The 22,870-nt window shown below is 33.3% G+C and overlaps 1 protein-coding gene across 2 annotated transcripts in view; it reads right to left on the bottom strand.

Annotated features, from left to right (window-relative positions):
* LOC135128119 (homeobox protein OTX2-like) overlaps window positions 1-22,870 on the bottom strand; it is a 124,039-nt gene that overhangs the window by 4,274 nt on the left and 96,895 nt on the right. Inside the window, exons 3-4 of one of the 2 annotated variants that reach the window (XM_064054978.1) lie at window positions 15,118-15,375; window positions 3,298-3,470 (exon numbers count right to left, since the gene is read on the bottom strand). In XM_064054978.1, coding sequence (XP_063911048.1) covers window positions 3,298-3,470; window positions 15,118-15,375 — 431 coding nt within the window. The remainder of the gene's footprint in view (window positions 1-3,297; window positions 3,471-15,117; window positions 15,376-22,870) is intronic. The other variant, XM_064054979.1, reaches the window with a different exon arrangement.

Below are 22,870 nucleotides of genomic sequence, written 5' to 3'. Positions count from 1 at the left end.
ACTGCGTTGTAGGTAGGTACTAGCATGCTATGCAGATTTTGCTACCGATTTGTAAGATTTTATCGCCCCTTGTTGAAGTCGATTGTCGTGAAAAATAACAGGTTCAGTTAATTCCCAACATAGTATTTCGTTTCAAATAAACGATTACATTTTTAAAAACCCCACATAAACGTGACATTGCTAAACGAAATAATGGTCGTACGATATATTGTAATTATACATACAAACTTTCATGACAATATAAATAATGTCTAAAAAACAAAACTTCCAATTAGAATTAAAGTCCTGCACCAATTTTATGCAGATTTTAAACATTTTTCAGTGTCGATTATATATTATTCTTCAATTTATTGTAGCCATATTTCGAGTATCAGTTTATAAATAATTAGGCTGATAGATGTTTATTTCTTCTCTATTTCAGTACTGGTTCAAATAATTTGTTGTAAATCTTCTTGTACAGTGCGTTTCACTATGTTTCTATAGAACTAATTGATAGTTTTATATCCGCTAAATGAAAATTTTGTTTGTTTGTTAAATTTTGAATATGGCTAGTTTATGTTTACATTTTTTATTCTCGTAATTTTATTATTTAAAAAAATCCAATTAATATACAGGGTGTTTAAAAAAAATCTAAAATATAATTTTCAACTATCGATTTTACAGTTTTTTCAAATGTATTTTTTTATTGTATTTTACTCCGTTTTTAATTTTCTCTTTTTTGTTAAGGATTTTCTATATCTAAAATTTGTTTTCGAAAATACTTTACAATACAAATAACTTTTGGAACATATCAGAACAAGTTAAATACAGAAAGCAAAGTATGCTTTTTAAAATTTTAAGGAAATTATGCGAAAACATATCTTCTCAAACTGTATCATTTTTGATAGATCAAGGAACAATATTTTGTACAACCTTTAATTACAACTCCATTATAACATAACTCTTGTATATCATTAAATCCAAACAATTTGTATATATCACGACAGCAGATCCGAAGCAAACAGCAGCTGTGCTGTGTCAAAAGACTAACCAGCCTTCAAATTGAATCATTACCTAGAGGACGGCAAACATTCCGCCCCTTGTATTATACCATTGTCGTCGCAACACCACAAATGCAAGTCGCAGCCTTCAATCAGCATGTTAAAAGCATGCAAGAAAAACATGCACGCTGCTGTCACACTTTAACACCGAACGCATTAGAAAAAATACCCTTTCCTGGACCTATAACTGTATCAAAACTCTGCAGATTGTGAAAAAAGGAAATGATGGAAATAACGGCACAAAGCCGGTAACGGATTTGTTGACATAGCTGGTTAAAGCGTGTAAACGCATAACTCATTTTTCATGGCAGTGTCGAAAGCTGTCAACGCTTTTCAAATTTGTGTATTGGTTTTGGGCAATAAGTCATAATGTCGTGTCGCCGCGATGCGTTAGGGCAGACACATTTATTAAACATGAGTTTACCGATTTTAAACGGAAAATGCATAGATGAAGGCAATTTGTAATAATAAGTAGCAGCAAATATTGCTTAGTATTATAGATCAAAGCACTCTGCCAAGAATTTTAGTTAATTTATGCGTGTTTATATAATGCATGTTTAGGATGTTTTTAGACAAAAGTGAGTCATGAAATTTTTCTTCACGTTGGATAAACTGATTCATTGACAAAATGGTTTGTGTCAGTGCGTAAGATTGATATTCATTTGAGGTTGACTTTTTCTCTTTTTTTTCTATCCTATGTACTTGTGTGTGAAACAAAAAATTACCAAATTTTTAAGTATGTCGTAGAAATTTTATGTCAAATTTTGAAATTTATTGATTTGTCAATGAACAGAATTTTTGGTTTATTCAAAATTTTACTACTCTACTTAATTCTGAAAAATGAAACGGTTTAGTGATCAAGCAAAACAAGTTATATTAAATGTTTTGGATTATCTAGAAATAAACCATGACGTTGTGCCAATTAAGAAAAAAAAAACAGAACTGGCGACCGAAAAAATGTTAAAAATTTCTGAAAAATCTGTATGTAATTTACAAAAAAAATACAGGTTCAAGTGATACGGAGTACAAAGAGAATATGTTCACTACTATTAGAAATATAAAAACTCAAGTAAATCCTGTAGATTTAATGTTGCAGTTGAAATTGTATGGTCGGAATGTAAATGAAAGTACGATTAAAGTATTCCAAAAACTAATCCTTCTCCTTTTGAAGTACGGAAAACTTAGGAAAATGTAATATACACTAGGAAAAATCATAGATTCGACATGGCAAATAGAAAAGATTCTGGACAATTATGAAACAAATCAAGTCATTATCAATGTTAATTCCGTTTCAGATGACAACGGTAGTGAAGATGATGACAGTGGTGTTGATGATTTAGAGGTGTTAAAAAATAATATCTAATTAAAGAATAGAACTTATAATTATTCAGTTAGTCTTGTACTTCTGCAGTTTGGCTTTATATGTTACCGCAGCAAGTTATCCGTAACATACAAGAAAACACATACTTTTGGTCAGTAAAAAAACGTTACGGTTTAAGTGTTTTGAACAGGGATATTTCTACGACTTTAAAAACCATATTATCAAGTTCAAACATTTCTGACTTCTGTCATTAAAAATTAATTTCTTAGAACAAAAATTTCTACAAAAAGATGATATCTGCAAATGAAAAAAATAGTCCCTAACTCAAGCGTGAAGAGTTAATGATGAGAATTGCAAACATATTTTCTGTGACTTTCAGTGTTTTTAAATATTTGTTAATCAAAAAATTTTTGTAAGTCAACGGGCAATTGCAGAGGAAACTTTTTCAAATTATATTAACATATATCTAATTATGATAAAAAAAATTATAAGACACAATCGGTAGACAATAACGTCGTTAATTCGCTGCCAAAAACCATCAATTTTACAGGTCTGTTATTGTACAAAATTGAATTGAATTGTTTCTCATAGTGCTTTATTTGAAACATGAGTCTTGCGAGGAAGTATTTTTTATGCAGACGCATAACCCGTGAAAATAAGGATATATGAGTATAGAAAGAAACTTTAGCAGAACGTTTCTCTTTGTAGTGTTGTTTCTTTAATTACTTCTCACTAACATTTAAAATTTGTTTACATTGAAAGTACACCAATAAATTAGAAACAAAAATTATATATTTTCTTAAAAATTCAGAACGACCTGTAAGACTGTAAGCAAATTGAAATATTTGTGGTGTTTTGTGTATCAACAGTTCGAAAAAGCAAAGTAATGTTTAGGAACATAACATTTTTATTCTAGGTGTGGATATTTCAACTGACCTGGACTCTCGATTCGGGAAGATTGATCTTCACGGCAACCTCCTCCCTCATAAAGATGTCGGGATATCGAGTCTTGGCAAAAAGAGCTTCCAATATGTCAAGCTGCGATCTGCTGAACGTTGTCCGCTCTCGTCGTTGTTTTCGTGGATTCACTCCTGCAAAATACGGATAAACTGGGCATTATGCTTTTGCCAGTAGACTGGAAAACATTAATTATTCAAACATTGTCCACAAGACGGGACTCTGAAAAATAAAAGTACCATGCACCTGGCAGCATCCTCGGATCTCTTTCTAATTTTAAACCCGAATAACCCATTTATCACGAATGACTGACATAAATTCGTTAATTTGCATTCGAATTTATATCCAGTAGCTAGTCGCTTGGAAAAATCAAGTTAACAAATCATCGAAATTATTCTTCTGATCGCTGTCTCGCTTTATATGGTAAATTATGCCTCTGGATGAGTTTCGTATAAAACTCAAGACTAGTAGCAACGGAATCAAATCTAAATTGTTCCAGTCTACATTTTCAACTCTTTATGTGCGTGCTTGCCGGATTACCGCGCTTGTTCAGCCAGCTGGTCTCAATGTAGTCCTTTTTATTCCCGACATTTATCGGGGATTATATCGACGCGGCAGCTTCGAGGGCCGTTGCTTTATGTTAAATCAATACCTCCCAATGGTTCGTCCCGTAATTTTCGGAATTAATTTTAACTCGGTCTGTGCTACATCCCCAAATAAATACCAAGACTTTGTCTATACACGGAAACGCAATAACCTCAACAATCGACGCTCCGGGCTACAAGTACGCGACGATTTCTCCCGGAGTTATTGCCACTTGGGGTTTCCGTCCGCAACTGCAATGAATACATCGGGTGCTAATAGATCTGTAAATACGGGGGCTCCCTAAATGCGACGGCTACTCTCCAAGGGGCGAAATTTGATACGGCGCTCTTAAGGAGCCACTGTACTGAATTAAAGGGCGTAAAATATTCAATGGAGAAATCAGAGCTTCAGAAAACGAAAAGTGCAATCTAATGGAAACGCATATTTAAATCGTTTTGTTGTCTAAGTTGCTCAGAAATGACAAGAATGCAGGGTTGCACATCTCTTTCACTCTGCGAGCTTTATTTACTCCAGCTACATTGAATGTGACACAATATATTTAATTTTGATTTAATTAAACAAAAACATTCGATGATGAAAAACCAAAAACTGCGAACAGGAGTAAGGAAAACTGAAACTAATTTTAATACGAAATTTAAAATGATTAACGTAGATAATAATTAGTACGATGTTTACATAATTTACAGATGCAACTAAATTTTGTAAAATTGCACTTATGAAAAGGTTATTCATGCATCAGTTATGTATAATATATTAATTGTTGACGTATACAAAAAAATTACAAGGCTAATTCTGCACGCATTATTTTAAAGCTCACTTTTCAAATGATGATTTATTTCAAGTATTTTTTTCTTGATGGTGATAAACAAAAAAGTGTACTTTCTGAGATAAGTGAAAGAAAAAAAATAAAAATAAAAAGTTAAAAAAACCACAAGGGCACATGCTGCAAATTATGAACTTACAATTTTTCCATTTATCTTCGTCCATTAATAATTTATTAACATTATATATTCTCCGAAACTATTGAACCGGAAACTTTGAATTTTTAATTTTTTTTAAATTTTTTTTTTAATTTTATGATGAACTACACAGTCTGTCTATTCTATCTAACAAATTTTTGACATAAGAGCAGGTTGCCTTGAAAAATCAGTTTCGTCTAAAATTCAAAAAGCGACCAAAATTGTCATTTTTTAAAAATTATTAAGTATATTTTACATACATAAACATAAAAGGATGTGGTACAATTTATCTTTTTCGAGATATCAAAAAAATTGGTCGAAGGTTATTTGGACAGAACTTCCCTCGCCTCTGAAGTACCTACAATAGAACATTCAGGTTTTTTTCGAAAAATGATAAAATTTGATTTTGCAAAAATCAATAAAATAAATTGATTTATTCATTCATTCTTGATATGCAATTTTAAAAAAATATTAATGCAATAACAAATCATAAGTATAGACTGACCATATTTTGCACAACTTCGACAGAATTTATTTGGCAAAATTTTGAAAGGGAGGTACAAATATATTTTGAATACAAATTTACCATGTTTACGATAACTTTAAAACCTCTGCAAGATTTCAAAATATTCGGTTTTGCAGATTCAAAATTAAATTGTTTTTTTTAAATAAAATTTTGATTTTATTTAAAAAAAAATTGGCTAAAAACCCGACGCGGGTTCAAAAACTACACGTGTAGAACTATGTAATTTTATGTAATTTACAGCAGACAGACAAATAGAAACGGGAGACCTATTTTTCCGAGTTTTGGGGGTCATGACACATGAGACCCGATTACAATACTGCTTTAGTTTAATCGCGGCAAGTACAAAAGACATAAAGCGGTTTTTAAAAAAGAACAATAAATTTGCCATTTTATCTTAATAAGATTTACCAAGATTAACAACCACGTGCGATAAAAAAAATTAACTTCACTCATTTCTTCACAATGAACCACTTGCAAAATACTGTCCATTCATTTAAAAAAATATGTTTCACGGATTTTCCGTTTTTGTTCTCGCATGACCATTGGCCACGGAAAAGTTATTAGAACAGATATTTGGGACGATTTTAAACAAAGTTGGTGGGTGGGCGGGGTTAATTATATGTTCTTCTACTAAATGTTAGTGAGCCTGTTAAAGAAGCAAAAAAGCGCTAATCCTAATTTTTTTGTCATACTATTTACTATAAGATTTATTTCTTATTTTAGAAGAAAAAATTAGAGAACGGGTGGGTGCGTGGGGCTAAGTTTAACTTTTTCCTGCAGATTCTTTTATAAGCAAGCAATAGTGCCGCCCATGCAGCCCCTCTTCATTCTAGTAACTACTTTTACATCGTTTAATCTTATCTTTGGAAGGCCTATTTCAATTGTGATAATTTTTTTGTTCGCCGTGAACCAAGGGGCGGAGCTTAACTGCAAAATACAAAATACTTATTTCTTAACAAGAAATTAAACACATGTTTTTGAGTATCGTGTTGTTCAAAGAATATACTATGTATATTAAGAAAAAAAGGGCAAAATATAAACCCCGCCCACCCACCCCATCTCAATTGTGATGTTTTTTTAGTTCTTAGAAACTTAAAACACGTTTAAAATGGTAACTTTTTGTAAGGAAATATGAATTTAGCAATTAGGCTCCACCCCTAGGTTTGAAAACAAATGAAAATTTCATTACTATTTATCAGGGCTTTAATTTTTTCTCAATATATGCACACCTTTCTTCTTTGAATAACGCGATAGTCAAAAACATGTCTGACATGGTAATTTCTTGTAGAGATAATAAGGATTTTGCAATTAAATTGCGCCCCTCTGGCTATTGACGCCTAAAAAAATCATCCCAGTTGAGACAGGGCGGGTGGGCGGGGCTTATATTTTGGATTTTTTTCTTAACATACGTCTGTCGTTTTTTCAGAACTTAAAACATGTTTAAAATGGTAAATTCTTGTAGACAAATATTGATCTTGCAATTAAGCCCCGCCCCTCGATCTGACAATGAATGAAAAATTCATCACGGTTGAGATCGAGACGGATGGGTGGGGCTTCTCGTTCGATTTTCTTTTTTAATTAATACATTTAGTTTTCTTTGTATAAAATAATTACTTAAAAACACATTTCACATGGTAATAATCTCGTAGAAAAATAAGGATTTTACAATTAAGCTCCGTCCCTCAGCTTACGATGAATAAAAAAATCATCAGAATTGTGACAGGGCGGATGGGCGGGGGATATTTTTTGCCTTTTTTTTTAATATACACAGCCATCTTTTCATAACAAGAAACTTAAAACATGGCTAAAATGGTTTTTGCAAGGAAACATGGATTTTCCATTTATGGGGCGGAGCCTATTTCGAAATCGATATTTCCTTATTATACAAATTTTCCATTTTAAACATGTTTTAAGTTTCATGCTGTGAAAAGAAGTCTACACATATTGAAACAAAAAGGTAAAATGGAAGCCCGCCCACCCACCCTTTCTCAATGTGACGGAGCTTAACTGCAAACTACTTATTTCTTTATAAGAAATTAAAAATGAGTATCGTGTTGTTCAAAGAATACTATGTATATTAAGAAAAAAAGGCAAAATATAAAAAAAGAAGAAGAAATTTCATTTCCAAAACCGAATTGTAAGCAAAAACAAAAACAGTGTCCATTAGATTAGAATGTCTAGTGTGTCTTTTTTAAAAAGCTAACTGAAATTTGAAACATCTTTTCACGCATAAACTAAAACTTACCTGAAAGTCTGAAGTTGCCACATTAAAAAGAAATCGTTTCATAGTAAAGGTAATTAGCTGCTAAGAGAATTAGTATCTAATTTGCCAGAATTCAAATCTTATATAACTGCCCTCCTCATCTAATGTTCTTGGTTACGCCAACAAATACTTGTGGGGATTATTACATTGCAACATATAATGCAAGTTTGCCTAACGTTTCAGTTCCTAATTATTCTCAATAACCGTTGTTACTAATTCCACTAAAAGATTCCGTTACGTGTAGATATGCATTAACAATATTTCAGTAGAAGCATACGTAAAACTGTTGGTGTTCTACTAGTGATAAGAAAATAAACGATGATTATCATCATTAAAATAAACATTAGATGGCAAACAAAAATGTGTCTAAAACAACGGCAACGCTAATGTGGTGATTATTTTATATCACTCTATTGTCATCCCGATATGATAATTTCGATATGTCGAGGTTAAAATCAACTCCTTAAAATTCCAAACTCCGCATCATCTGCCCTCACAGTTTGGTTTATTTTCAATTACGAAGCTCATGTGTTAATTCAAATTAGCATTTTATCGGCGAGTGTACGTGTTTGCATTCGAAGAGTGCACACAGTAGTTGTAAGGGGTAAGGGGTGCCCGGATTACCCTAGAACAAATATTTTCTTAACTTCCAACATAAACGGAAGGCGAAAAAGTCATCATTACACATACCAGTGGTTGTAAATAACGGAAATAAATAAATTTCCTCTTACATGAGTACTAACAATAGAAACATAGCACATTGTTTGTTGAACGATGAATTTACTACTATGAATATAAGTATTCAGACTGTTTTAAAACGAGTGCAGCTTACACACAATTACCTCATTTCTGCATTTTCCCGAAACTAAAAAGCTGAAGAGATGTGCTTAGTTTAAATTTAAACGAAACTGATTCTGTATGATGAGTTGCTCACGAGGGCCCTTAGGACCCGTCACGGGATCGAAAATACTACACAGTGGATTTTCCGGTTGCAATTTTATTTATAAGTCTGTGGGCATTATCCGTCCCTTTTTCTAGCAGTGATGAAGAGAAAGAGGGTCCCAACAGGACGTGGAGCTGCTCCTGCTGGTGCACCCAAAGAGAAGTGCCGTGTCAGAAGCTGAGCCGATTACCGGGGTGGTGGGTGGTCGTTGGCATGGCGACGGTTGTAGCAGTCAATGCCTGCAAGAACTCTCTTTCTCTTCGTTTACAGATAGAAAGAGGCCTTGTCGTCAACGTGCATGTGCGTTAAAATAATGTAAACAAAAGCAGAGTAAGTAAGAGTTGAAATTGCCGGTTTTTTTACAATCCTATTCATATGCAGTCAAAAGCATCTAGCGTTTCATCTAGGAATTTTTAAAACTATTGAGCACCCGGGTGGGTTAGGTCGCTTCGTGCTTACCCGCTACAATTTGGGTTGTGGGTTCGATTCCCGCCCGGCTCTGCGTGTTCTGTATGTCCCCCCTTCCCCTGTAATTGGGCCACCGGCCTGTAGAGGAACGTAATCAAATAAAAAAAATAATAATAAAAAAAAAAAACAACATGAAACTGAAGACATTTGCTTAAGACAAAAAACTCATACTTAACCCCAACCGTTACCAAAACTAATAACTGACATTTTTATTAATCACGTAACGAAATTAGTAAAGCTGAGCATCAATTTAATTCTGGTTTTAAAATAGTGAATTCTAACCAAATGACTTCTAATGAGCTTTTCATCGCTACCCAGGTCAACTACCAAAATACGTCTTAAATCGTCAAGTTTTCCGTCTACGTTGAGTCTCGTTTTTATTCGTATAATTCTCCTCAGAAGCCATTGGTTACTGTTTTAAAACTGGAACTTGTCCCCGTAGCAAAAATAACTACACTACACGCAAACATTTAGTGCGTTTATGGCTATAGCGTTTAAAGTACTTTACTTTCTTTTTTGTGACTGCTTTTGAATTATAATGAGAGCTAAATTGGTATGAAGCCATAAACGCACTAAATGTTTGCGTCTAGTATAATTTACATACTTTGATGATTACCTAATTTTTCCAGAATATAATAGGATATAGTAACGGGTGATCAAGAAGTTTTCAGATTAAACCTTATCTTATGCATCAAAATCCAGACTTGTCAAATTAAAGGTTAACTAGTTTAATCAAAGACATGAAAAATATTTCCATGGTCTATGAAAACTATTTGATCACCCGTTATTTTACAATGGTTTGTGGTACGAAATCCATCCCACAGATTAACACTCTCTCAGCGAAAATCGTGTGATCTAGTCCATTATGACATTTAAACGAAAGATCTAAAAACTATGAAGACGACTTTTTACCTTTCCTGTTGAAGTTCGAGCCCGCGGCCATGGCTGTACTAACACACTGTCTCTCGAATAACGGATTGGGATACACAGCTCTATAATTAACCGCATCTAGAAAATGTAATTTTAAATATTAGTAATGGTAGAAATTAAATAGTATGACAATTTGTCGCTGTTGAAGGGTTAGTGGCAACACGGTCAGTATCAATTTGTTTTTATGTATGTTCGAACTGTATTTGTAATATTTTCATCAAAATTGTGTCATTTATCAACCTTGTTAGACCAAGTGACGGTTAAAGGTTTATGTTGTTACTAGAATTTAGAATCATAAATGTATGGACGAAATGGAATTTATTTTTGCAATTATAATAGGATTTTTCCCAAAAAAGTGCTTAGGCATTTAAGCAATAAAAAGATTCGATAAAGAAAGTTGGAGTTGATATTTAAAAAAGTCGTTTGATGATGACACTGTGAAAATACATTGTTATCTCAAAAAAAGTTATTTTGGAAAGTAAAACGGGATGTGTCTGTTTCTGTCTTTGTCCGACACACTGTACTTACGCAGGATGCATAAATATAGTATGTGGAACGAAGACAGAAACCTAATATACCAGATGCCGTAAATGGTACAGCTTTACATTACCAAAATTACTTAAAACTGTACCTCATAATAGGTACTCTAGAGATATTGAAAAAAATGGTAATAACAAAGGGTTGTTATGATATAGATGAGTTTCTTAACGTAAAATTTGAATAAATTTATAAACACGACATGTCAAAAAAGTGAGGTTACAACGAAGTACGTGATGCGAACTTGGAAAAGCGCAATTGAACAAAACATTGAAATCCAAGCGATAGATGTGGTAGTTGAAAATGGTTCCTTGCATTTTGGTTGTCGTTTGGGACCTACGTTTCCGGAAAAAAGGACAAGTTTTGCCTATGCTTGTGGTTACTGGAAATATAATTAACAAAATGTGAGTGTTCACTATTTGGCGGACTCTACTTTAAGTATTTGTTACACAAATTTAACCGTTATTGAACTCTAAAAAATAATTTTCGGTTCCAGTAGGAGGTAAGCAAGTATCTCTTTTAAACAATAACAAGAATAAATAAAGGATTTAATTACTTTATCATTAAATGAACTTTCGAAAAATATCATTATTGATAGTAACATGTCACTGAAAGGTACGTATCACATTCTCATATTCTATTAAGTGTTATAGAATTTACACACTGGTGTAGCTAGAGAACGACATTTGATTCCGCATTATTTAAACTCTTGATGATGTTAAAATTCGCAATTGTGAACAGAAACATATGGTTACTTGTTATGCAGGCGGGAAAGATACATTTCCTAAATCAATTTGTCATTTTAACTTTATTTGCAGAAGGGAGCAGTTTGTTTTTTTAACGCGTCTACCCTTGTTTGCTTTCTCTCCTTTTGTGCTGGATGTTATTGCATCCTATTTTATAGGCTACGAACGTGCATGTATTTAATTAATGTATGAAAGTTATGAAACAAGCGCCTAAGTAGACTCGTAATATTCTAAGATTCAGGAGACGTGCGAACTAATGCATGTTATGGTATTGAATAAAAAAGTAGACTGTTGATTGTTAAATTAATTTTGTCGACAATTTTCATTTTTGATTGAAGAATTTTCATCATCTGGGCATATTGCGACAACACACATGTGTACCCTTTATTGACAAATAATTTCAAAATTCATCTACGACTGTTCCGTCGGTGAAATCCAAAATATTTTCATTAAATTTAGAGTTTTGACTGCAGTGGAGATCGTATTGTCAGAGTCAATAACGTTTTGACTATTTAAGAAAAATTGAGATTGATGACTAACCACTAACAAATCAAAATAAAATTTGAACACCATTAAATATGGAATGAGAGAGATTTTAACAATAAAAGACTGCAAGTTTCAAATACAAATTTACCGACGGTTAGTGAATTGAATAACGCAGAAATAGTCAACAGACCTCGTCCGATAAGATCATACCGATAAAACTGTGACAAGCATGACAAAATTTGGGAATTAATTCTATGCTGAACGTTATAGGTGATCTAGTGCAAGCATCTCGTTTTGACTGATTGAGCAGAGGATCGTCTGCTTCCGGTTGATTCCGGGCATTATCAATTTTATTCAAGTCCGCGTCTAAAATCTGCAACGTTGAAACAGCACGTGCGAGGGGCAGATAATTCACGGTTAAAATACCCCAATAAAACATCAGTGATTCAATTTGACACCCCAGAGAACGTTCATTGGCCAGGTGGTGGTTCCCATCGACCAGAATTGCTCTCACTGCGAATCGAAACTAACTTGGCTACTGTATAAACGCGGTTATAAACTGAAGCAGAAATTCCATTTAGCCGCAGTTCTACCGTGAACAATGCCATTTGCACCCTATTGCATACATTATATATCGAACCAACAGGCCACCAAAACCGCTATTAACAATTTTTTTAATACAAATAACTGTGATACTATCGGTCCAATCATTTATGTAAAAATATGTGCATTTCTTCTAGATACGCATGAACAATGGTCTTCGAGCATTGTTTAAAATGACGCGATAGGAACGGGGACCCGGATTAGTGAGGATTTAAAATGTTGAGTGACTCTTGTTATCGACAAAGTTGCCGTAACACACCCAAACGTTGCAATTTTGATAGAAATATTACTAATGATAACGTCCAACGCTCAGACGAGAAGTAGAGATCAAATCTGAATGACACTTGTCGAATAACAATGATACACAAATTAATTTATGAAAGCTGACTGTCGCCCAAATCAGAATTTATAAATGAGAGAAATGCAAGCCATTTGGTTCTGACAGGACGTAAATAAATTCATCTGCGTTCAAATGTATTATGCTTTCCTTTCCCATTTTGCTTTAATTAATTTTGTAAGAACTTGTTTCAGGTCCCGTCGACGTCTGATTGAAGTTGAAAGTCTCTTTTAATTTAAATTGTATAATACGTCTCGGGAATTAACGGGTATTATTGATGTGACTTTTAAGGGGTCATCGAGCAGTAAACACACAGTAAACATACACGAATACGCGAAGCCTGTGAACAGCAGGAGTGACACGACACTCGGAAATCATAGGCTTTCTTTACGGATACTGTGTTATCTAGTAAAACAAATGCGTTCCGATGGCATTGTGAACTTGAACAGTGGTTCTTTAGTATAACCACAATGACAGAATATTAAAATTTAATGACCGTACTTTATTCTTCTTTTGACATGAACTAATTGCAATGAGGTGTAAAGTCAAGTAAGAGTGTAAAAACGATTTTTGTCCCGAAATTGAATTTAAATGGACACAAGATTACATATTCTAGAAAAATCCAGCATTTTTTTGTTATACAATTGGTTACAAGCTACTCAGGAAAGATTTTTTTAATGTCTTGAATACTTTTTATACAACAGGTTACACTAATAAAGTGATATAAATATGTTTTAAAAAGGTTTCTTGACAAAAATAAAATTATAAATCGTACAAATGATACTTGGACAAAACTAAATAATATTTGATTGGATGAATTTTAATTTTCTAATGTTAACTCTTGTAAACTAAGATAAAGATATTGAATAAAACTGATAACGTCAACGTGCATCAATTACAGTAGCGCTCGATTTTTTTAGCACGATTACGTACAAAAAATGTTAAAAATATTTTAACACAAATTGTTTTGTAGTCTCTAACATTGCCCTCTTTCCATTTAATTTCAAGTATAGAACATAAACCACATACCAGTTTGGTCGACCTTCGTCGCAAACATGCGATATTCAAAAAAAGAGGGTGTCCGATTTTTTTTTTTTTTTGGCGCTACTGTATCTCTAAGTATTAATTCGCACTGATTACATGGGATATTTGCTATGCTTCTGAGATGAAGAATTCTTTGTAAAAAAGATTACAACACACTTTTTAACCTTTTGTGGTACTAAACTAAGCTCACTAACGTCACAGTTGTCTGCAAGAAAGAAGTATATACTACACATTTGTACCTACATTTACAGGATGAATCACTAAGCACTCGATCCTAGGTATCTCAATAATTATTAGAAATAGTTTATGTTTTTCGATGCGACGTTGCCATGATATTCCCATTTTCTTGATTTTTTTTTAGCAATGCAAGGGTTCACAAAAATAATCGTAATTGTAATAATATTATTTTGTAGATCTGTGTTGTAATATTTTATGGAGAGATAAACAGAAGTAGCCACTTTGTTAAAATGAATTAAATCAAATTTTGGTATACAGAATATTTATAAAAAATTCTGAAATTTATAATTTTCAAATAGCCATTTTTCATTTTTCTCAAATAGAACATCCTGTATTTTATTACTGAATCTTACTCTATTTTTTGTTCTTTTTAGTATGTGAGTATATTTATCATTAAAGAGAAAATTTTCCAAAACTGAAACTATCAACTTCAAATATAGAAAATACAAAAAAAACAAGAGAACAAAATAAGAATAAGATGCAGTAATAAAATACAACATAGTGAGTAAGTTTATTTATCTTTCCACAAAATAATGTAGGTTCTAAATGTCTAGTTTTCTGTGAACTTTTCCATTGCTAAAAATTACAAAAAATATTGGAATAACGTGGCAACTTCCCATCGGAATTTAAACAAAAAAAAGGTCAATCAAAACATGCAAACACATATAGGGTATTCCACTTGAAAAAATTAAGAACACTCTTGTACATTTGAGAATAAAGATTTTAAAAAGCAGAGTAATCCAGGTCCGGACAGGGACCATGGTTACTCACGAATGAATATGACCTTTGTTTTATGAGTACAACTACCTGGTAAATGTTGTCCGACAAATTCTGGTGAACTGGTGTGAGCCATAGGTAAATATCTTACCATTGTACTACTGTCCGTCTCGTTATTGTCAATAAAATTTTATAGGGTAGAAAGAAATTTCCAAAACTATAGCTGTATCCATACTTTTTAGCAACCCTGTACGTAATTTAATGAATAAAAATGACAAATAACAGGCGACAAGCTAATAATGTTCCATTTTCCATCCTACACATACTAAAAAAATTGCTGCCAGATTCCGTGGTACCTTCGTCCTTTTCACAATAAGAATTAATTGTATATATTTACCTTGCGGGAACTGGACTGATTCCAGAGGGTGTCCTAGACCGAATCCAAGCGCGGGCATGGGCATTCCAGAAAGGCCGCCACCCAGGCCCGAACCAAGCGAAGGATGTGGGGCGTAGGGAGGCCCATGCGGCGCCGTTTGTTGCTTGACAAACCCTTGCATGTTCATTGGGAGATAAAAACTTCCTTCGCTGACACTTGCCACACACCCTCTGTTATCTTCTTCTGGTGGAGGGGTCGTTTTGAGGCAGGATATTTTCACTGCAACAACGGAACGACAATCACATAAAGTTTGAAAACATGCTCATTATTATTGTCGCGTTTGACCGACGCATGGACGGAATTCTCGGTAAGAAAATATTGAAGTTTGCCGCGTTTCCACTTTTTGTAAGGATTTCAAAGGACACGGGGACAAAGAGATAATCTCGTAGAAATCTTCTGCCGACATTTGGTGGTGGGCATCAGGATTTTCGGGAACTGGTTTGTTTCATGAAAACAGGTAGTGATGTGGAAATATTTAACGACTTGCTTTACCGCAGCTAGACAGAGAGACGTTTAAAAGGAAAAGTCTTTGTTTGTGTTGGTTTCATGTTAAACTTTGTATAAGTAAAGTTGATACACGTGTTAGAAAGTGATAACTATTATATCGTTTTTTTTACATTTTTCTTAAATTAGGCCCTTTGCCTGAAACAGGAAGTTACTGTATAATATGGTTTCTAGACGATAAAAACTTAAAAAGTTTTTTGGAGTTGATGATTAGTTAGTTAATTAAACAATAATAATACATTAAATATTCAAGTATAAAAGTAATCTGACTTTAGTAGTCACAATAATAATAAATTCAATTTTAAATAGTCACATTTAATGGTTGACAAATACATAGATATAATATAATGAACTGACTACTTACATAAACGTTATGAAAAAAAGGATTAAGAATTATTTTGATCAGTATCTATTGGCAAATTCCAAACATTTATCGAGATTCGCCGAGTTTTCTGCTTCTGTTCGTTTTTAGAATGTTATATATTACAGTAATCACACATTAGGTATTATACCTATAATTAAAGCAAAAAAGTAACACAGGGATTTTTTAATATTGTTTGTAACTCAAACAAATCTATACAAAGCAGAGTGATTTTATTATCCTGGTAAAGGCGAGTAAGAGCACTTTTACAAAATCCCCTGTGTGTGAAGTTAGTACTATTCAAGTCATTTGTGCAAAATTTTTAGGTAAATGGAAGAAGTTAAAATAATCTATTTTATTCACAATCCGTCAGTAATGTGTCATTTTCAAACTTTTTAAAAGTCTGGAAGTGAGCTATTACATACTTCACTTCCAATGGTGGAAAGTGACATATAAGTATAAGACTGAACAGGGTATTTTATTGCTGCTATATACCTTTTGACCGTCACTAACCTTGTGCAAAGGAACCTCTAAGAACAAAAAAAAAATGCGCAAAACGTTTTTAAAATAAGTAGTTCTGAAAATTAAACATAACCTAACTTAAAATTTACATTTCATCTCCTTTTCAAGTTCAACAAAACAATATCTTTTTGTTTGAGAATTTCTGCTTTGTACGAACGGTCCGGTAGATAGTTAGAACCGTCCCTAAAATGCTAGGCAATACGCCAATACGTACCATCTCAAGCGCAATGAGAGAAAGTGAGACAAATATAGTAACGTCTGAGAAGTATTATTTGTTGCGGTTTTACAAGAATTCTTAAAACAAACAGACTGTAATTATAACATCCTTGTTATTATTTTACAAATTCAAAGGAACGTCCTTCACAGCATTTGTATCTGGACGCCCAACTGATTTTAATTTAAAAATAATGACAACAACAACTATTAGTGTAATGTCTGGCCATTAAATTTTAAAGAAAAGATGAATATCCGTAGAGACTTATAAGATGAATACAAAATGTAGAATTAAATATGTATTTATCAATAGCATTTTTTTCTGTTTTTTTGGCATAAAAGAAAGTGACATTCTTCGATTATCAAAGGTTCTATGCATCAGACATTTAGAGTTTTAGTCAAGCAACTCAAGGACGTTGTAAATCGTTTTAAATCATCACTATTATAATCTGTTTATTAAGGGCTTTCAATAAACACTTTTTTAAACAGAAAGTTCACGATTTGGCAGACTCTACTTTACAATATTATACAGTGAATAGTAAAAGCTCTCACCCTTTGCCACAAAACAAGATAATCATCATTTTTTTTCAGGTATAATTCAAATTATATTATTTATACAGGGTAACTCATTAAGTGCGCAGTCCTCGATATCTCATTAATTAAAAAACCCGTCTTAAATTGAACAGATGAATCTGTTATCACGTTGCCACGATAATGAGTGGATAGAAGTATCCTTGTCAATATATAAAAAATGCGTATACAAAATAAACACCTAATTTTTTTTAAGTGTTGTGTTTCTTAAATTTTAGTTTAAAATTAATATTCGTAATTGGCAATACGACAAATGTGCAAAACAGTTATCAAAACAAAAACATTTAAACTTTGCAGACAAGTGATGACTAAAATGATTTACACCATATATTGAGTGTATAGTAGGTACAAATAAGCAGAGGTACGTATTTTGTTGAGGTATCAATTGAATTAAATTTTAATGACAGTCACATAAAGGACTCAATTTAATGAGCATATTCCATTTTGGATAAAACAAATCTCATGCAGACTGTATGACACATGAGGTAGAATAAATCCAAAAGATTTAGTGCTACACATTGCAAAGTTTACGAAGGATGAAGAAACTAATAATTCAAATTAAAATTTACAAAACTGTCAACAATTACTTTGGGGTTAGTTAACGTTATTAAACTTGGTAATAAAAGTTCACACATACTTTTTGCTGGATCAAGAAATAAGCTCAATATAAGCTCTTATCCGTGGTAACCACACGTGAGTTTATCACACTACCACCAGGTAATACACCACAAAGTCCACTTTACTATACGTCAAACGTTCACTATATCGACACGTGGATTGCACACGTTTCGAAAACTAACCTGTTCGCACTAGCCGATTTGGCTTAACTGAGTGGTACCTAGACGTCAAGAGATTTAAATACATTTCATGGGGTAGTTGGTGGGTATGGTTGAAGATATGGGTAGACAAATCATTGTAGGTATAATAGTAAGGGATGAACACCGATTGGTACCTTGCTTGGGGAAACTGAGAGGGGCAGATGAAAATAGATGGGGTGGGGTGGGGTGGGATGGTTCATGATTGTTTCAAGAATTCGCCGGACGTGAGAATATGCACTTTCGAGCTACCTGCATTTCGAGATTCAAAGAGAAAATCGAGCAAAGGAAGCGACATGCACTAATTTACTAAAGATTTGTTATTATTTCTGCAAAAAGTATTCGGATATGGGTACAACAATAAGGTGATGTCAGAGCTAGAAATTTATGTTAAAATATGCGCACTTTACAAGGGTGAAGTATGGATTTTTAAAAACACCGAGACCAGTTTTTCAATTTTTTTGTTTTTATTAATAGAGGAGATGTATGCAATTGCGATATAATTGAAGTTAAACTCTTCTTTCATAAATCCACTTTAATATAGGTATATTGAAACCCTTTTCTAATTCGCAATTAGTGCTTAAAATTGGAAAATTTCACTATAATGAAAATTGCGGCTCATTTCAATATATAACGTAAAGACTACCCAGCTCTTAGCTAGAAACGAAACTGCCAAACAACAACAATTAATACACACTTTAAAAGTGGTCTTTTTAATGTTTACTTAATTGTTGTTGCTTCAAAATTTCCTTAAGAAAATGAACTCGAATTATGGCATCAGTGATTTTGAGAGATCAAAGGGGCAATAAATAAAATGAAGGACCCGTGGAAGTAAGAAATAATGCAAATTTAAATCTTTTTTTTTTGTAATAATAAGTATAATATTGATTTTATCAACACAAAGTAACTTAAACAAGTTGAAAACATTACTGCTTTAAGGCACACTTCCCAACACAATAACTTACGAAACAATGTCAAATTGTTAATTTTTATAGTTTGTCGATTGTTGATGTACTAGGTTTGAACTTTACATGGAAAACAATAAAATTCAAACGCAATAATTCTTTTAAGGTTTTGTTCGTCTTTAATGACAGTTGTTCTCCGATATTATAAAAAGAGTTTAAGGCTGTGTTTCAATATTGTCACCCTTTTTCGACAGGTATGTTTAAATAGGGGAGTCCGAATTGCGCACATGACCTGAAAAAGCAAAAGCTGTTTTGTAAGAAAAAATAAAGGTGGATCTCATTCAAGTGAACAATTTACACACCGCAAGACTAAGTTCATTTTTCGGTATTTACCTAATAACTTTAGAGGCAAATTCTTCATTCGTATTCTACTTCTTCTAAGAAAGGATTTTCCCAAATTGAATTCCTAACGGGTGAAAAGATATGAACTGTATTTTTACTAATTCTATAAAAATTCTTATGTTAAGGGAGTAATCAACTTAAATTGATGCTCTTAAATATTAAACATAAAAGTACCTTCAAAGTATGTTTGCTCTGTTTTTAATTCTGTCCCCAAGGGAGTGAATAAAAGTAAAATTCTCAAAAAATATGACCTTCAAAAGGTTTGGCGCAGATCTGGGAAAAAGGTTTTATCACGCGGATTTCGGGTTACGTCACGATTATAGGTGGGGACGCGTGAATCGCTGCGAATCAGTAGCGGGTGATAATTAGTACATTGAATCTTCACTTATTCCATAAATAAAATTAACGAAAACTTAATTCGTAAAACAGCTAGGTAAATGAGAACGGGAATTAACAGCAAAGTGCAACGAAGCACCGTTGTTTTTTTTTTAAATAAGTAAACGAAGTGCAGCCAGTAACTGCACGGAATTCCCATCCCGCACGAGCCGTACCGAGTTTGACCTTGCCAGGCCCGACTGAAATCCGCTGTCTATTATCACATAAAAATTCACCTGTGGTTCGATAAACCTATTGAAATATGTACGGAAACTTTAAAAATAAATCGACGAATGTAGAACGATGTAGAACAGATTCAGTTCAATTACTAGTAGGTAAATTGTGTTAACCTGCTATGTTTTATGGACTCAATTTTCCTCAGTCTGATTGTAAATTCGTGCAGCTATTTAAAAAATAAACTATACCGACGCTAATGGACTGTTGTGTCCTTCGATCATGTGGACACTCTGTGAAAAATTTTGAGGAACAACAAGCAAAAAATATCATTTAGTTCTTATCATCCTAATAGTTTAACTTTTTCGAAGTATTAAAGGAATTTGTTTTTATTTAAAAATTTGGTTTTCTTTAATGAAGAAAAACACCATACTTGGAAATTATGAAAAAAATCCTTCAACAAAATTTTACCTAGTTCATGGAGTGCACAAGTCGGATTTTTTGAGCTCCAAAACTCAGGTAGCGGGCGCAACTTCAAAAATTAAAAAACAGTCTTGAGAGGAGGAATCGGACCTTTTCCAATCATAAATTCTTGGTGGAAGTTTAGGGGCAAATATTGTTGTTCTTTCAAACTATACCTACTCGTTCAGCTGCACCCTTTCAAAACGGGTAGGTGGTCGTTTGCCGGCTTCAAATATGATTTACAACGTCTTCCTTAAAAGTCGATTTATTTACAACCTCAAGTAAATCACCCTCTTTGAATTTACCTGAAATCTTCACAGTGTGTAACCGAATAGATAATTGTGGTCATTAGTGTATTGTCGGCATGCACATTTTAAAAGTGGCGATTAATTAGTACCTACCTGCAGACAGTTTCTAAAATATTAGTAGCAAACGTCTTGTACAGGTCATAAACGCCAACACCCCCCCAATAAAATTTGGAGGAAAGGGCTTTAACATATAAAAATTCACTTGTGGTTAGATAAACCTATTGAATTATGTACGAAAATGTTTGGCAAAATTTCGATAATCTACGTCAAATTAAAAACAGATTTGTTTAATTCGAAAGAAAAATAGTACACAATTCCCATGAAACTTTTGCAATTAATACAATATTTATTAGAGTGAAAATAGTTGTAAAACATACTAAAACCACCGATCAGTGGACGCACAGGTGTCCGGACGGGTGCATTTGCGAATTTAAGGGGAGTCTGAGTTGCGCTCGGAAAGTGTCCGAATTGCGCCCAGTACCTAAGTGCTCCATTACCGCGTTCATGAACCTTATAATGCGGGTAAAAATTACTCTCCATTGGAAAATCCAATGTTCTGTGACGTCAGTATGGGATATTTCAATTACACAGAAATGACCTTTGGAAATAAATTCACGAATGTAGAATGATGTAGAACAGATTCAGTTCAATTAGTAGGCAAATTGTGTTAACCTGCAATGTTTTATGGACTCAAATTTTCCTTGGTCTGATTGCAAATTCATACGGCTATTTATATAATAATCTGTACCGATGCTAATGGACTGTTGTTTCCTCCGATCATGTGGGCACACTGTGAAAAATTTTGAGGAACAACAAGCAAAAATATCATTTAGTTCTTATCATCCTAATAGTTTTACTTTTTCGAAGTATTAAAGGAATTTGTTTTTATATAAAAATTTGATTTTCTTTAATGAAGAAAAACACCATGTTGAGAAATTATGAAAAAAACCCTTCAACAAAATTTTATCCATTTCATGGAAGTGTACAAGTCGGACTTTTTCAGCTCCAAAACTCAGCGGGCGCAACTTCAAAAATTAAAAAATAGTCTTGAGAGGAGAAATCGGACCTTTTTCAACCACAAATTCTAGGTGGAACTTACATCATATAATAAATAGATATCAATACTCAAACTGAAAGCTGTGACTAGACATGAAGCTATTTGTTGCCGTTTTCTACGTCAAGGAGAATGCTATCCTTGTGTGATCACCACATCTTCATCTTTGTTATATGCATTTCATCATTATATGTTTATTGCACTTCCACCCTTGTACCGCACCAGTGCAACACATCGCTTTTGACAGATGTTTCCTCTAACCTATCTTTCAAGTTTTTATAAGAAAAACAATTTTAGAATTTAGAACAAAGATCCTATTTTTAGGTGGTCAACATCTTTCGTGCAAACTTCAAATGGTGCTCAGGCAAGGATAGCTTCATTGTAATTCCTCTATGTACAAGAGAGACGTGTGGCTAAGGCGCCAACACGCAGAACGTACACAGCGTGTTGGCGTATATTTATTATATGACCTAAGGGGTGGAAGTTTCAGAACAAATACTTTTACTCTTTGAACATATACTTTCTCGTTCATCTTGGATCTTCTTGGAAACGGGTAGGTATATTGTTTGAAGGCTTGAAATATGATTTACAACGTCTTCGTTAAAATTAGAGTTGTTTCAACCCTCTTAGAATTTACCTGAAGTCTTCACAATCGAATAGATAATTCCTGTCATTAATGTATTTTCGGCATACACATTTTACAAGCAATTAGTACCACCTGCAGACACTTTCTAAAATTTGACTAGCAAAAGTCTTGTACATACAGGTCGTAAACGCCAACACTTCCCCAATACAATTTGGAGGAAAGGATTTAGGTAAGCCGTACCTGTACCGACAAAGAAGTGCTGTGCCTGAGGCTGTTGCTACTGCAGAAAACGATATTTGCATTTTTTTGACGTTCTTTTGTAAGTAGGTATGCATTTTTAACGAGCGTTCAAATAAAAACGACGTCAAGCTGTCTTTGTAAATGTGAATTTAGGGCTTAGTGAATGAGTCGTTCACATTTCCAAAGTCAACTTGACGTCTTT

This window comes from Zophobas morio, unplaced genomic scaffold (assembly GCF_036711695.1).
Source record: "Zophobas morio isolate AGI-343-1 ecotype UQ-CSIRO unplaced genomic scaffold, CSIRO_AGI_Zmor_V1 ptg000012l, whole genome shotgun sequence".
In the NCBI taxonomy this organism is placed as follows: Eukaryota; Metazoa; Arthropoda; class Insecta; order Coleoptera; family Tenebrionidae; genus Zophobas; species Zophobas morio.
Note: the sequence above shows the minus strand (reverse complement) of the source record. Positions and strands in the feature narration are given on the sequence as shown.